The sequence below is a fragment of the Pinus tabuliformis genome, chromosome Q, assembly GCF_031772625.1.
Source record: "Pinus tabuliformis cultivar Carrire ecotype Pingquan chromosome Q, CPIR1, whole genome shotgun sequence".
Classification (NCBI taxonomy): domain Eukaryota; kingdom Viridiplantae; phylum Streptophyta; class Pinopsida; order Pinales; family Pinaceae; genus Pinus; species Pinus tabuliformis.
This window is the reverse complement of record NC_142296.1, coordinates 1,000,834,127-1,000,850,797: the sequence shown is the minus strand read 5'-3', so window position 1 is coordinate 1,000,850,797 and position 16,671 is coordinate 1,000,834,127. Positions and strand designations below refer to the sequence as shown.

The 16,671-nt window shown below is 36.5% G+C and overlaps 1 protein-coding gene across 1 annotated transcript; it reads left to right on the top strand.

The window, feature by feature from the left end:
• The first annotated feature begins 2,108 nt into the window (after positions 1-2,108).
• Positions 2,109-4,732, top strand: LOC149222856 (cysteine-rich receptor-like protein kinase 25). Its single transcript, XM_089387695.1, has 7 exons — positions 2,109-2,802; positions 2,923-3,042; positions 3,276-3,415; positions 3,533-3,743; positions 3,868-4,096; positions 4,231-4,381; positions 4,472-4,732. Exons 1-7 carry the CDS (start codon positions 2,109-2,111, stop codon positions 4,730-4,732), a joined length of 1,806 nt encoding a protein of 601 aa, XP_089243821.1.
• The last annotated feature ends 11,939 nt before the right edge of the window (positions 4,733-16,671 follow it).

Genomic DNA, 16,671 nt, shown 5'->3' with positions numbered 1-16,671 from the left:
TTTAAAAATCTTTTTTGAATTTAGAAAATCAAACAAAAAAATATTTTGGAAAAAAGGTCATTTCATCTATTATTGAGCAGAGAGGCTCATTCTTAGATGTGAAGAAATTGAATTATTGAACAAAGAAACTCATTCTACAACCCAGTTACAATATATTTATATAATATCAGTTCTAAAAAAAAATTATATATGAAAAAATTAGATTCCTCTGAACTCATGTTAGAAATTACTTAAAATGAATCTATGCTGATTTAAACTATTCATTTAAAAAAATAAAAATCAATTAAAAAAATAATTAATTTTAATTAACAAATTATTTATAATAAACCATTTATTAATCAAATTTTATCCTTCATAATCATTCATGAACTTTTTTTTAATTCAACTCCCATCGAAAATGGAATGAAATGACAATCATAAAAAATCCATGAAAAACTATCAAAGATATTATTATATCATGGTTGGTTATTCTTGAAGACCATCTAAATTCGAACTATGTTTCATGCCCCACTTATTTAACCAATACAAAATTACCCAAAATTAGTAAATCAAAGATATTATCTTAAAATAAATTGAAAAAGCATTGTTAAAATATACTATTAAGATAATGATTGATAATTTACATAGTCCAAAATATATTTTTAAGATAATGATTAATAAGTTACATTGTCGAAAATTTATAGGGTCCACGTAGCAGACCATCCACCGACCATGTAAGAAACCCATGGCCCATACCAGTAGAGAAGAAAGGAAAAGAACCTTAGGACAAGTAGAGAAGGCATGTCTCGTTTAGCCCCAACCAACCCGTGTACGAATTTTTCAGGGCTACATGTTCGGACGGCCAGAGGTTGGCATGTCAATTTTGATTTCTCCGACTTAGACAAAGTGAGGTGGAGAAAACCAATGGCCTTTTCTCGCTGACTGTGGACTTGGTTTATTTTGACAATTCCCCTAAACATTAATGCAAATACAGATCATTTCGCCTAAACATTAATGCCAATACTTGCCATGTGAATAATGTGATGTATAAAAAACCGATTTTCTCTAAAGCTGTGGGCTGACTTTAACAATGTCCACACAAGGATATGGAATCCAGCTTCTTAGGGCTGACTTTAACAATGTCCACACAAGGATATGGAATCCAGCTTCTGGGCTGACTTTAACAATGTCCACACAAGGATATGGAATCCAGCTTCTTAGTTTTTAAAATAGGAAAAGAGTGTTTGAACAGTGTTTATGGTGGAAATGTATTCAGTATTATTAAAGATTTTTAATCTGTTAAAATTAAATCGATGTTGTCACGCTATTGTAGTTTGATAATTGTAATCTAGATTAATTTTGAGTATTGTTACTTGATAGTCGTTATCAAGATTAATCTGATAACATGCCGTGGCTTAACAATTGTAATTTAGATTAATCTTGATAACATGCCATCACTATTGTAACTTGATAGTTGTAATCTAGATTAATTTTGATCTAATTAACCATTATAATCCATATTTCCAAAAATTTATACAGCAGGGAAATTTCCATGACTTTTGCCATTGATAGTTGTAATCTAGGTTAATTTTTGATCTAATTAACCATTATAATCCATATTTCCAAAAATTTATACAGCAGGGAAATTTCCATGACTTTTGCCATAGTCGAATGTACACAAGGTCAAATGGTCCACGCATGTTTACATCCTCTTTCGCCGAAGACTTTCGGCATTTCAATTCCAATTCTAATTACAATACTCTGCTGTAATTCGAAGCAGTGTGTCGATTTTGCAACCCTCAACCCTCGTCCATCTGACGATTTCCCTTCCCCATCGATCCAGGTCGTTGCTTCTTGTGTTTCAATGATGTAATTCCACGCATGGTATCAGAATCCCATATTTATCAGAATCCTTGACAGAGCCTACTGGTTCGAACTTGTTGTTCAATATGTATATATTGTTAAACTTGCCTATTTCTAGCAAACAGGCAGCTATTCTATTTCATTTCATCGGTTTACTATTCATCACCAGTTTTCCTTCTGTTACATCACAGATTAGCTCACACGCCTGCAGTAATGCCTCTACTTATGCCAATGGAAGTACTTTTTCGAGCGATTTGAATAGGTTAATGGGTGATCTAATGAAGAACGAACCTCAAACAAGGTTCAACACTTCTTCCAATGGCAAAAGTCCTAACAGAATCTATGGCCTCCTCCAGTGCACAGGTAACATATCTAGCCAAGACTGTTCAATCTGTTCACAACAAGCAAACGATAGTGTTATACAACTTTGTGGAAAAGACGTCGGCGCTCGAGTATGGTTAGAAAGCTGCTTCCTGCGATACGAGAACTTCAGCTTTTTTTCAAAGCTGGACACCAATGGGACTTATCTGGTTATGGTAATTGAAATTAGTACAAGCAATCTATACAATTTCAAGACCACTACTTCAAATCTGCTTTTCAACCTGTCTGATAAGGCCTGCAATTCTGCAAATAAGGGATTAACTCAAGGCTCAGCTACATGTTCTGCCAATGGTACCGTTTACAGTTTAGTTCAATGTTGGAGAGATTTATCCAGAAAGGACTGTAGATCTTGTTTTCAACTACCAACGAATGACCTCCACGGATGTCGTTCTCTGAATGGAGGAGCCCAGGCACTATCGGGAAGCTGCAGGGTTCGATATGAAATATACCCTTCTTTTAACACTAGGACTGCTGGGAATAGTACTAGTCCACTTCCATTCTCTAACTCCTCCAGGGCAAACCCTCCTGCCCATATGACTCAGGTGACTCAGGCGAATGGAGCTTCACACACCACGTCAAGTAATCCCTCTTGGCCACATCTAATTTTATGATTTTTCCGCTTTTGGGGATTTTACAAATTGATTGTAACTTCAATGTCTGTAAATAACAGTACAATGCATTACATGATTTGCTCTACAGAAAATTCTCTGGGGATTGTGGCAGGCGTCTTTGTAGCGTTAATGGTCTGTTTGTTTGCCTTGAGGAACAGACTGAAATCTTTCTTTTCACGGAACCCAGTAACATGTCAGCAGAATGAAGGTAGAATCAGCGGAATTTATCTCAGATTTTAAGAATAATTGACCTTATTCGTGTTCATCTTATTGTGAACTTATCTTGATGGCAGATTTTAAGAATAATTTTCAAAATATTCTAAATCTACCATCTATAAATAAAATTGAATCTATAACCAGGCATCTCTTTAACACAACCCATTCAAATTTATGTTATCTAATGAAATTAGATTCTTATTTGGCTCTTCTTTTTCTATGTAGAAAAACATGTTATTGATCCAGAATCGAAACTAATCGAACATGAGCAAATTATTTTCACCTTAGAAGCACTCACAGAAGCAACGGATAATTTTCATGAAAACATGAAGCTTGGAGAGGGAGGCTTTGGCCCTGTATACAAGGTATTTACCTACCCACTATTGTTTGCAAGTTTAACGCTATCACTTTACATCATCTTTCAGATAGAGGAACAGGAAGAGGGATTTTTCCATGGCTTGTTGATGGACTGATTCTTCCAGGGAATAACAAGAGACGGAAAAGAAATAGCAGTGAAGAAGTTGTCTGTAAGGTCTGGACAGGGCAGACGAGAGTTTATGAATGAAGTGAAGCTTGTTACCCATGTTCAACACCGAAATCTGGTAAAGCTGCTCGGATGTCGTGCCGAGGGTCCCGAAAGGTTGCTTGTTTATGAGTATTTGCGAAACAAGAGTCTTGACACCACCTTGTTTGGTATGTCATTTTGAATTTCTTTTCCTGTATGAGGGAAAGATGATCAATTTTTCATAAATTAATGAGATTGATTATGTAAAAGGTTTTGAAAATTAATATTCTTTGAATACAAATACAGATCCAGAGAAGAAGAGACATCTTGATTGGCAAAAACGCTATAACATCATAATGGGAATAGCTCGTGGTCTTCTTTATCTTCATGAGGATTCACAGTTGCGAATAATTCACAGAGACATTAAAGCAAACAACATTTTGCTCGATGAAAGGCTGAATCCTAAAATTGCAGACTTTGGGTTAGCAAGACTCTTTCCTGAAGACGAGACTCACATCCAAACAAGAGTTGCAGGGACATAGTGAGAATATTTCCCTCTACCCTTCTCTATGCAATTTGTTTGAAGTTAACATTCAATTTTTTGAACAGCTTAACATCTATGCATTCATGTGCCACAATCACCCCAACTTATTTGAAGAGTTTCTGAGTATGCAGCGGTTACATGGCGCCAGAGTATGCAATGCGAGGGCAACTATCCTTGAAAGCTGATGTCTATAGTTTTGGAGTATTAGTCCTCGAGATTGTGACTGGAATAAAAAACAGTGATATAAATTTTTCCCCAGAAATGCAAAGCCTATCAGAATGGGTAAGACTTCAATTCATGATTTTTTTGGTATGAATAACAGTGGATTGCCATAAATCAGAATAAAGATGATTTACCTTGGATGGGATGCAGGCAGGGAGATTACAGAAGCAAGGGTGTCTTCTGAATATGATTGATTCCACAGTAATGGAAACATGGCAGCAGGAGGAAGTCGTAAGATGCATTGAGGTTGCTCTTCTATGCACGCACGCTGATTCAGGCCTCCGTCCAACCATGTCTAATGTTATATTAATGATCTCAAGCTCTCCTGTAACATTACTAAATCCAACACAGCCAGCATTTCTTATAAATAGTGGTGAGAGTAACGTCATTACTGAATTAGAAGCTACATAGGTCCCTTAAGGGTTGATTGTAAATAAAAATATGTAAGGTACACGGGCGGGTTAGGAGATTGAAATTATTTTATTAGAGGTTGGTTAATTAATAATTCATGGCGTCCACGGACAAGGGGAATTGGATTTTCTAGCGGTTAGCGTCTCCAGCAAAAATGTCCAAAGTGTGCACATCAGTGGTGATAAGACAGCAGTCATCACCACTGATTTCGTGGTAATTTGTTTCAAAAAATTGGGGAATAAATTGTTTGTATAACCTCTCATATTTTGTCGTTACATGGTAACAGTTTTGATTTTATTTATTTTATAAATTTTTATACCTTCCGTCCAGAAAACCCAGAAAATAGTTTAGAAATTGTGGTGAGATTATGAAAATTTTCGAAGAAATTTTTGAAAATCTTGGTTATAGTTGTTAAATTTCAAGATTTTGGATGCCCAAAATTTTTTAATAATATTGAATCCATTTTCACCATTAAAAAAATGATTCAAACTCTCCAACACTCCATCTACCTGATATTTTGAATTTATTTTATTGAATTCAGATTAAAAAAACTGTTGTCTAGATTATTTTGTTGCATCCATAAACAACAATGCTAAGCATTATATATTTTAAATTTTAACCTTATTATTTTACTAAATTATTATATATTTGATTAGTTTAAACATTAAAATTAAAATTTCTCCAATTATGTTGTGAATGTATAATAAATACATTATATATTTGATTAGTTTAAACATTAAAATTAAAATTTCCCCAATTATGTTGTGAATGTATAATAAATACAAAACATATAGTAAATAAACATACTTTTTAAAACTGAATGTCTATATAAATATAGATTTACATATGAAACTTGTAATGCATTTGAATGAATATAAGCATGGTAAGCTAACCTCCATGTAAATGATCTATGAAACAGTTAAATTTAGGAGAAGTGTTAAGGTAATTTGGAGGTTGTAAATATGAAGAAGATAATTTATACTATATAAGTATAATTTAGGAGAATAATATATGAAATAGTCACATAATTGTAGTGTTAAGGTAATGCGGAGGTTCTAAATATGAAGAGGATAATTTATACTATATAAGTTTTACTTGTGATCTAATATATGATTTAAATATTATTATGATATGTAGTAAGTGTGGTTTTTATAATACATGATTTAAATATTATTATGATATGTAGTAAGTGTGGTTTTTATAATACATGATTTAAATATTATTATGATATGTAGTAAGTGTGGTTTTTATAATACATGATTTAAATATTATTATGATATGTAGTAAGTGTGGTTTTTATAGGATGTATAATTTGTTTAGATTGTTTATTCAATGATATGATTTTAAGAATAGTAGTTATACAGTGTTATTTTATATAGGGTGCTCATCTTAGTTATATTAGAAAGGGTGAAGGTATTACTTACTAAGTATTTTATTAGTTTTAGTTTTAATGCTCTCTTAAACCTGTGATGGAAACTTCCAATTACCTATTGAGGAAGCTTGGTTAGATAGTTGAAGCTTCTACTTATGGATGTTGGCATTAGGTCAATATAATTCATACTCTAGCTTAGTTCAACAAAAGAATGATAAGATATGGAACATTGAAGTAGGTTTGGGAGGAAGGATGAAAATATTCTTGGGGATTAGATGTATCATTCTTGTTTTTCTACCTGGTTCCTATTGTGTTTAGAACATTTGCTATGGTGCATTTTTCATATTTTTTTGTGTGTTGATCATTGATTGGTGATTATTGTAATTTTGTTATTGAAGATTACTAAATGATGCATTTACTTGATTTACCACCCTACATTATTTGATGTGAACATATAGCAATTATGCATTAAAGGTAGTGATTATTTTTCACTAATACGTGTGCAAGTTATCTATACTACAACTACACATACATACTTTAGACATGTACACTAGTATAGTTAATTGAGGTATTGATTATTAAACTTAGTTATTAAATCTTAGCTTGATTGGACATAATGGTTAAGAACATGTGTTTCCTTGTAAGAACCCGCAGGTTCAAATCAAAAGACAAGGAGAGTATGTACACTTCCATAGACTTTAGTAATCAAATTGTTGCACAAAGGGTGTATGGGAGCATAGAGTTTGAGGCACTACATTGTATGTGCAAAGTTTAAGACATTGAGGAGCTTATGCTACAACAAAGAATGTAGATCAATCAACTTACTTGCATGAAGTCAGAGAATTAGGTCACTAGGTAGTAGACCTACTGGTTCACCAAAATCCACAATAAAAAATAATCATTGGTGAGTTGTAATCTAAGGGTTTATGTGGATTTCTTCTAAGTCTCTTATTGGTTCACCAAAATCCACAATAAAAAAAAAATCATTGGTTAGTTGTAAGCTAAGGGTTTATGTGGATTTCTTCTAAGTCTTACCTTTAGCAAATTTCACCTACTGGACAAGTTAGCAAGGAGCACTACATTCAAAGAAAATTCCGATTAGTGTATGCAGATCCTTTAATTTCGATTGCATTTCCAAAGAGAAGGTCGAATGGTCCACACAATTTTACATTATCTTTCGCCGAAGTATCACTTTCGACATTCCAATTCCAATTCAAAGCAATGTGCCGATTTTGCAACCCTCGTCCATCTATTGATTTCCCTTCCCATCGATCTAGGTTGTTGCTTCTTGTGTTTCCTGATGTAATTCCACCAATGTTGTCAAAATCCCATATTTATCAGAATCCTTGACGGACCCTACCAGTTCGAATATCTTGCTTAGTGTGTATATATTTTTAAACTTGGCTAATTCTAGTAAAACAAGCAGCTATTCTGTTTCATTTCATCAGTTTAATGTTCATCACCATTTTTCCTCCTGTTACATCACAGATTAGCTCACATGCATGGAGTAATGCCCGCCTCTACTTACGCCAATGGAAGTACATTTTCTAGCGATTTAGTTTTTTTAAGAAATAACTGTTATTTATATATATATATGAAAAATAGAGTACAATTACATAGATTTTTCTCATTTCATTTCACTGTGATTCTTAAACAAACATGAGTTTTTTCATTTCAGCTCAGTCTCATTTTTACAAAACCATGTGAACCAAAAAACAAGAGTGCTACAGATATAAGTCTTGGATTTCAAAATGCTAATACAATCATTACTAATCCTTCATGTGTATGGTTCATCGATGGAAATAGAAAATGGAAGGCATAAAGTAATAAGAACCAAAATGCCAATGCAAAAAAACAAGAATATTGCGAGAGCTAGGAAATATGAATACTCCCTTTATTAGTCCTCGTATCATGCTTGTATATTGCATAGTGAATCACCCCAGGTGATGTTGACACTCCTCGTTTGGAAAGCATGTCAACAATGTTGGTTTGCTCCCGATATATGTGCTTGTAGCTGATGTGTAGGAAGGATCATTCCAGCTTCATCCAATATGACAATAGTGGAGGATGAAAGTGAGTGAACCCTTGGTCCAATCTATGCACCCTTTGGAATCTTTGAAAGCCTTTGGAATCTTTGAATACCTATAGATCATTGATGTTTAACCAGTTTATTGTAAAAAGTACACCCCACAGAGCAATGATTTATGCCCTGTTGTTGGTACCCCTACCACCCTCCCACCAAAAATGGTAATAACAGTCAAGCTCGGTGACAATAAGGGCACCACATCCACATTGACTGTTGGAACATGGTCCATAAAAGAATCCAACTGAGATATTTTGCCATGCATCTAGCTTTATTATATTCCTAAAATTTATTACATGTTTCTTAGGACCTATTTAAAAGAAATATGTCGTAATCCCCAATATTGTGTGCCTTATATCTACTTTTTTGTGCTCAAAATCCTTTTGTTCTTATAACACCAAATTCCCCAAGTGATATAAAAGGGTAAGGAGCATAACTCATGTTGAGTCACAAACTAGTGTCTAAAACATGCCTCCAATGAAAGTTGGATCCAGTTTCCACCAATTTGTAAAGTTTGTAGGACAAAATTCCATATTTTAGTAGCAATAGGACAACTCAAAAAGAGACATGTCACATCCTTTGAATGTAGCATACAAAGTGAACATCTGCTTGGACAAATAAAGCCTTTGCGAGTAAGATTCTCCCAAGTGAGGATTTTATCATGCAAAGCCTAATAAAATCTTCACTTGGGAGAATCTTATTCGTAGAGGCTTTATTGTCTGCGATCTAATGAAGAACACACCTCAAACAAGGTTCAACACTTCTTCCAGCCACAAAAGTCCTAATAGAATCTATGGCCTCCTCCAATGCACAGGTAACATATCCCAACAAGAATGCTCAATATGTTCATAGCAAGCAAGCAATAGTGCTCTTCAACTTTGCGGAAAGGATGTCCGTGGTCGAGACTAGATAGATAGTTGCTTCCTATGGTACGAGAACTTTTGCTTCTTTTCAAAGCTAGACACCAGTGGGAGTTATCTCGTTCTCATAATTGAAATTAGTGAAAGTAACCTATATAATTTAAGGAACACCACTTCACATCTGTTTTTCAACATGTCTAATGAGGCCTACAATTTTGCAAATAAGGGATTCATTGAAGGATCAACTACATGTTTTTCCAATGTGTAAGATCCCAAATGTCAAAAAAATTAATAGATCTAGCACACTTTAGTGCTCTAAATAAAGATCTTTCAGCAAGAAACAAGAACACAAAAGGGATCTAGAAATGAAACCCTTTATTTATATTATTAATTGAAGAAAATAATGCATGCCCTTACAATAATATTGGAGCCCTTGCAATGGCATGCACGGTTTCTCATCAAATGAGAAAACAAAGACACTAAAGCACAAACATGGACCTCGGATGGATCCACCAAGCATATTACACCTGCAGGGTTTTCATCCCAAGGATCAAACTAGAAATGGCTTCGCCAAGTTCTCAACAAGACACATTAGGATAGACAACTCAAGATGATCTAAATGCCTAGCTCCTATCCCATCTTATAGGCTTGATGGGTTCTCTAGAAACCTTATTTATTATTTTCCCTCAAAAAACGAAGGCAAGTACCATGGGAAAATACCATAAGAAAATACCATGGTAAATACCTATGGGAAGATTCCATCCATTTTGACCATATCAATAAAATGGGATATTACAAATCCTCCTGCCCCAAGTTTGCTTGCCCTCAAGAAATCCACATATATCCATAGAAAACGCATATGTATATTGATATGAAGATCCCTTAAAAACCATTGTGCTATGCTATGCTTCCATTTTAAGCGGGCATGAAAGGATCCTTCAATACTTGGATCCCAAACAATCCTCTGACCAATACTACCATTAATAGATCCTCCTTGATCCCAATGCCACTTAAATCCTGGGACCTGTGGGTTATCATACCACCTCAGCTCTTCACCATTGTATATGCCCAAGGTCCCATGCTGTGATATGCCCTTGGCTAAGAGTATCCTCCTAAGAATCATCTCATCAATAGAGTACCAACTCATAATCTCTCACCAATCTATGAGTACTTGCACATGGAACAAATCTACTATGTTGATGATGCTCAATGCCCCTCTCATGTTGCTCCACTCGGTCACTCAACATGATCCATTTGGAAAACTCTGCCCTGCTCTCCCCAATGTATAAAGGTGGGTTGGTAGTGTTGCAAGCCCTGCCTATGTACTCCTGTGGAGGGTTTCTCTGGAACTCCCAACTGTACTCCTCTTTCTTCCTTGTGAGGGACTGAGTCATTCCTCAATACTAGACAACTTGATTGTTGACTCAACACATACTCTTATGAGCTCCTCAATTTTCTTTTTCTCCTATAAGAGAGTGCCTCAAACTGTCTAAATCCTCTGCTTCAACATCATAAGATCTATCTTGAAATGTTTAATCTTTCCTCAGTAGTCCCCTCCTGAAAGTTTTGGCGCCCCGCTGAATGTATTTGCATTTGTCTACACCAGATGCCCAACTATCACAAGTTCCACTTGAGCCTTTGACCGACTCTCTGGAAATGGCTCATCCTAGATACTAATTGTGTCATGTTTCCCCTCATGATCATGCTCATCATGTTGGTTTACTACTATTGGCTCCTCACTTAAGTCTCCTTGAATGTCTTCTCCCTGACCTTCTCCACCTGTGGGGACAATCTGTTGTTCATCCTCTCTTGTTGTCAAACATGGTTGCACTAGTGGACTGCTATCTACACTTGATTGCTCATACTCTTCATGGGTATCCTCCTGGAGATCTATGGACTCATCTATACAAGAGTTTACCACATTATTAGGAAGAATTACCTCATTCCTTTCCCCTTGTACTTTGTCATGTTGGTTGATTATAATTAGTTTGTCCTGCATTCTCTTTGAATAACATTCTGGTGTTCCTCACTATTTGTACTTGACTGCTCATATCCTTCAAGTGTGCTCTCTTGAAAACCGATGAACCCAACTATAGATGAATCTCCATGATATGAAGAAGTCTCCAACTGTTCTTCCCTTGTTGCCTCCTCCATATCACCTAGGCATAAATGGTTAAGTGCCTAAGGTCCCTTGCAGATAAAGCATAGTTCTCTCCTTCCTAGTTCATTCTTGCTACAGGTTTTATTTCCTTTGTTCTTGCTTCCTCCATCAAACCTTTCCCATCTCCTTCTTATTCAACACCCTTCTGAGCATTTTTATATTTTGCATGACCAAATTTTTGACAAGATCGTAGGAAGCTTGTATACAACTAGTTCCTTTCTCCAAATGGTCAATAGTTTGGATCTTAATATCTTGCAAATGTTAGCATCTCCTTCTAAGAACAAGGACACAATCTTTTGCATGCTTGTTTTGACATGGTTAGGATAAGCTTATGTAATGCTAGTGTAAATTAAGGTCTGGAGCAACTGAAAGATTAAGTCATCACATTCCAAATTCATCATAAAGGCACCAAAATTGAACTCTGCCATGAGTTCTTAAATTTTGTGTTGCCTCTGAAAGGTAGGAAGCATCATTTTGTTTAACCCTTGAAGGGCTTCCACTATCAACTGCAATATCTCCTTCATGAGATCATTATTGTAAGGCGGTAGAGGCATTCTTAAAGCTATGATCCCGCTGAGACAAGAGGCAATTGTGAGATTGACCTCTTCACAAGGATGCTCCCAAAGTTTGGGTTGTATTAATGCAAGCATGGATGGCTTGAGAGCCTAACTGAGTTTCTTCCATTCTGGCTACCCCACCCTAGAAATACACGTGTTTAATTCCTCCAACTTACGAAGGTCTATGACTGACTTTTTCCATTGCAATTCAGATCCAAGTGTGAAGAGTTTATACTCTCTTCCCTATCCTTCCTTCCCTTCTCATAGATGCTTCTGTTGCATAATGGCATAGACACTTTTCAAAAAAATTATATTGCTTTATCTACTTTCTTTAGTTCATCAATACATTTCTAGATATTTTCTAAAGTCTCTTTAAAACCCATCTTCCCACATATTAGAATATGCAACAATATTGTGATAACCCTTAGGAAAAATACGTGGGAACTTTGCCCCACAAATAAAATCCCCCCGACATAATGATAATACCACACATATTTCCCTAATAAAGTTCCATAACATATTTTTTTTTTTTTTTTTATCTTTCATTTTTTTAAATTTTTTTGAAATGATAATTTTCCTTACTTATTTATGAAATGGCGGTAGAGGACAATCATTTGATAAAGAGGATATGAATAGTGGATTTAACTCTAGGAAGCTTCTACAATCTTGGTATGCCTTAATAACCCTCTTATTTTGATAAAAACAATGTTGTTTCCCTTACCTACCGACTAAATATGATGCACCATAGGGAAATTGATCCCTTCATGGCGCTGTACTCTTGTAACTCTCTCGAGAGTCAACATCTAATTAGCCCAGCCTCTCTTACCATTAATTCAACCCATTGGTTGGGAGTTGAGCCACCTCCAACTATCAGTGTCATTGTCCAACACTGTTGCCTTCTCCCAGTCGGCTACTATAGGTATCGACCAGATGGGTAGTCAGACTCAACCCCGCCTCTTCCCAGTACATTCGCTTCAGCTGACTATTGATATGCGTCCCCTTTACAGTCGTATCTGCGTTGAACCTCGTATGGCTCCATGACCAGCACTGAAATGCTAGCAGGAAGGCATATGGTCCCTACCACCTTGTGCCTCTTCCTCTGCTATCTGCATGCTACTTGACCACCTATTAGTTGATTGGATGGCGCACACCTTTGATGCCCCTTACGGTTTGCTCCACTCTGTTCAAAAGGCCTCTTGGTCTTGGTGAACTTCGACACAGTAATTGTGAATGACAACAGTTGGTGGTCTCGGCTCCACGCTGACCATGAACTCTGACGTGCACTGCCTTGCTGAAGCATGCAATCATATAACATAATGAGACCCTGCGTTGGTCTGGAATATAAAAGTATAATTTCTCAGACTTGTATCCCTGTCTATAGTTGGTATAGCTCCGCACACAATGGTCTATCGACTTAGATATGGCTTTACGCCGCATACAATGGTATGCCCAGTGTACGGAAGGCAATCAGCATGAATTTCTCTGTTGCAACAGTTTATGCCCTCTTGGCCCGATTCTTGCATTGGGGAAGAATGGACCTGTGTGATGTGCATGGTTCCACGACATTCAATCCCTAGTGCAATATTGACCCCGCCTTCTGTATGGCGAATCCGTGTAGATGTATCGTCCCTTGTCAGTATAGTGCTCTTAAGCGATGGACTCTTACGCTATGGATGGTGGCCACTAGCCCCTAATTTCTTTGTTTCTGCTACGAGTGTCCTCCCTGCGTGATCTTCATTGCTCACCAGTCATCACACATGGCCAAGATGGTCTCGACTCTCAACCAAGCCTGTTCAAACGCCAACCTCTCAAACCGGCCTCATTTCTACGTTGACATTCTTCTACGTCGACATTCTTCTACGTCCGCCAACTTATGAATCGATCCTCATCATAGTTTAATTATTCGAAAACCTATGAAAAGAGAGACTCCAGGCTTTCCCATAATTAAGATGTTTTGCTAATAATATGGGCCTCGTTCTTGTGCGTAGTCACAGCGCCTCTTTTGTCGTGTTGTGAGCAACTAATATTATACCATGAGCATAAATGTATATGTAGGTGAGATGTGATCGTTGAAGCTCCTCGGCGATATATGGCCTGTCAGTGTCAAATCCCCTGATAGAGTATCACGTCCATGCTCTCAAATGCTGCTCCAACATTCCATGCCACTCCAACGTTCTATATTCGTCGAAGTCAGTCGCCCACCTTGCGTCTTTATGGAGCGCTACTCGGCCTTCCTGTGCGACGACCTCGATCTTCTACCAAAGTCACGGATCAGATCAAAATATGCTTGATCTGTGATGGATCTGGGCCTTCGATGTTTGATAGTGATTAAGACAGTCTCAATCCAGATGAGATAAACCTGGCCCAGAAACCTAGAGACCAATACCCTTGAACCTAGAAAACAATCAAATGTTTTTTTGGTTGTTTTGTTTTTTTTTCCCTGCCGTAGGAAAACTTCAGAAAGAGACCAACTGGGTGATATTAAATACCATCCAAGATGGAAATGTCTCGTTAGTGTGCGAATGAATCTTACTAAAGTTCTCTGCATGAAACTTTCCAACTGATGATGCGCAACTCTAATACCATTATAAGATTCTAAATGTTAAAAATTTTAATAGATTTAACCCATTTTAGTTTTCTAAATAAATAATTTTCAGCAAGAAATAAGAACACAAACAAAATCTGGCAATGCAACTCTTTATTTATATTATTAATTAAAGAAAATACTACATGCTTTACAATAATATGAGAGCCTGTGCAACGGCATGCACAACTATTTATTGAATGTGAAAACAAACACAATGAAGCATAGACATGGATCCACCAAACAGATTACACCAATGAAGTTTTTGTCCCCAGGATCAAACTAAAACTCCCCTGGCCGAATTCTCAACAAAACACATTACAATTGAAAACTCAAAATAATCCAAATGCCTAGATCCTATCCTATTTAATAAACTTGATAGATTTTATAGAAATTTTATTTTATTGCTTTCCCTTGAAAAACAAAAACAAAAACATAAATAGATAACATGAGAAAATTGTTGGAAGATATTAATTCCAACCACCCGCCATTAATGCAGCGGCTAGACTGATCTGGAGGATTCGGCGGACACATTGAGAAATGGATAGCTTCCTAGAGAAGCCACCCCCCCACCAAACTCTAGACGCTTCTTTGATGTGTATAAAAAACCTGTTCAGCAATCAAATGAAGCAAGTTCTGAGTTTTGTGTGTTTAGTTCAGAGTTAAGCGCTCTCTGATTTGGTATTAGAGCAACGGGTTTCCGCTTAGTTTCACAGCTCAAGACTGGTCTGCGCTTGGAGGAGAAGATTGATTGTGTGTTGTGAAGACTACTGTGGAGCGCAGGGTGGAGCATTGTGGTGGCCATTGTGTGAGGAGATTGTGTGGAAGGGCGATCCTAGACGAAGGATTGTGTGCGAGATTTTTCTTTTTGTAAAGTTGCAGTCCATTTGATATATTGATTTGCTGGTTTTGGAATGAATTATTTATGGTGTTTTTGTGCAAAACTAACTTAATTAGTTGATTTTTGTGCCGTCTGAGATGTCTTTTGGGAATGCAGTGAAGTGTTGCAGAGGTGTTTTTTGAATAAGCGGAGAAAGGCACAAAGAAGACGTGCAGGAGACGAACCAGTGACACCGTGTGGAACAGTCGAGTGGACGATTCATGAGGCAATTCCGACTACCAGATAATGTGAATGTGGATGGCATCTTTGCAAAATTGGAAAACGGTGCTTTGACTATGAATGCTCTGATGATTAAAGCGGCAATTGTCTCTAATGGCGATGCCAAACATATTGAGATTTCTGCAAGTGACAAGTAAAAGAGAGCCATTGTAATTCATGATTTGGGGCGAAAAAAATAATTGTCATTATTGAGTGTACTATTTGGCTATAATTAATAGAACACCTTCTTTTGTTCTCTTTTAAAAAAAAAAAAGGCAGCCATATATTGGATAAATCTTTTTTATGCTTGAGGGTTTATATTTGTGAAAAATTTGTATCTTGGTGGTTGGTACTTAAGGATTTATAAGCTTATTGAAAATGGCTAATGTATTGGCAGAATCTTATTTATCTGAATCTAACAAGTTAGATAGTGAAAATTATGCAAATTGGAAGTTTAAGTTGCAGAATTTGATGGAAGGCAACAATACATGGGCAGTTGTGTCTGGATCTGAAGTTAAGCCAGTGTCCCCTCAAGCCACAGATGCTGCAATTCAAGATTGGGAACGACGGGAAAACAAAGCAAAGGTGCTTTTGCAGATGACGGTTAAGTACAACATTATTCCACACATTAGAGAGTGCAGAAGATCCAAGGAGACATGAGACACTCTCAAAAATTTGTATGAGACGAAGACTACAAATCGAATATTGTATTTAGAGAGTAAGCTTCTTTCAATTAAGATGGAAGAAAATGAAAGTGTTAGTGATTTCATTTCTAGAATTAAAGATCTAAAGGATAAATTAGGTGACATTGGTGAATCAATATCTAGTACAGACTTGGTTACTGTGACATTAAATGGAATTCTTGATGAATATCAAATGTTTATAACTGGTCTTTCAGCTCGAGAGAAGGCTCCTACTTTTGATGAGTTGGCAGGTATACTTATGCAGGAAGAAGAGCAGAGAAGAAGCCTTAAACAGAAATCTCCCAATTCAGATTTGGCATTGATGGCCAGAGGGAAGCAATCCTTCAAAGGCAAACAATGGGAGAAAAATAAAGGCAAAAAGCCACAGGTAAAATAATTTCAAGGTACCCACCCCTTTACCAAGGACAAATGCCAAATCAAGTAGAGAAGATGTGTGCTATTACTATGGAAAACCTGGTCATTTTGCTAAGAATTGCATAAAAAGGAGGTCTGATCAATTTAAACAAAGAAGGCATTCAG

What these genes read in the sequence shown, in the direction of transcription:
- LOC149222856 (XM_089387695.1), top strand. Translation starts at nt 2,109, where the DNA reads ATGGGTGATCTAATGAAGAACGAACCTCAAACAAGGTTCAACACTTCT. An exon ending in TCTTGACACCACCTTGTTTG is followed by an intron (nt 3,744 to 3,867) that starts GTATGTCATTTT and finishes ATACAGATCCAG; the next exon opens with AGAAGAAGAGACATCTTGAT. An exon ending in TGCAAAGCCTATCAGAATGG is followed by an intron (nt 4,382 to 4,471) that starts GTAAGACTTCAA and finishes GATGGGATGCAG; the next exon opens with GCAGGGAGATTACAGAAGCA.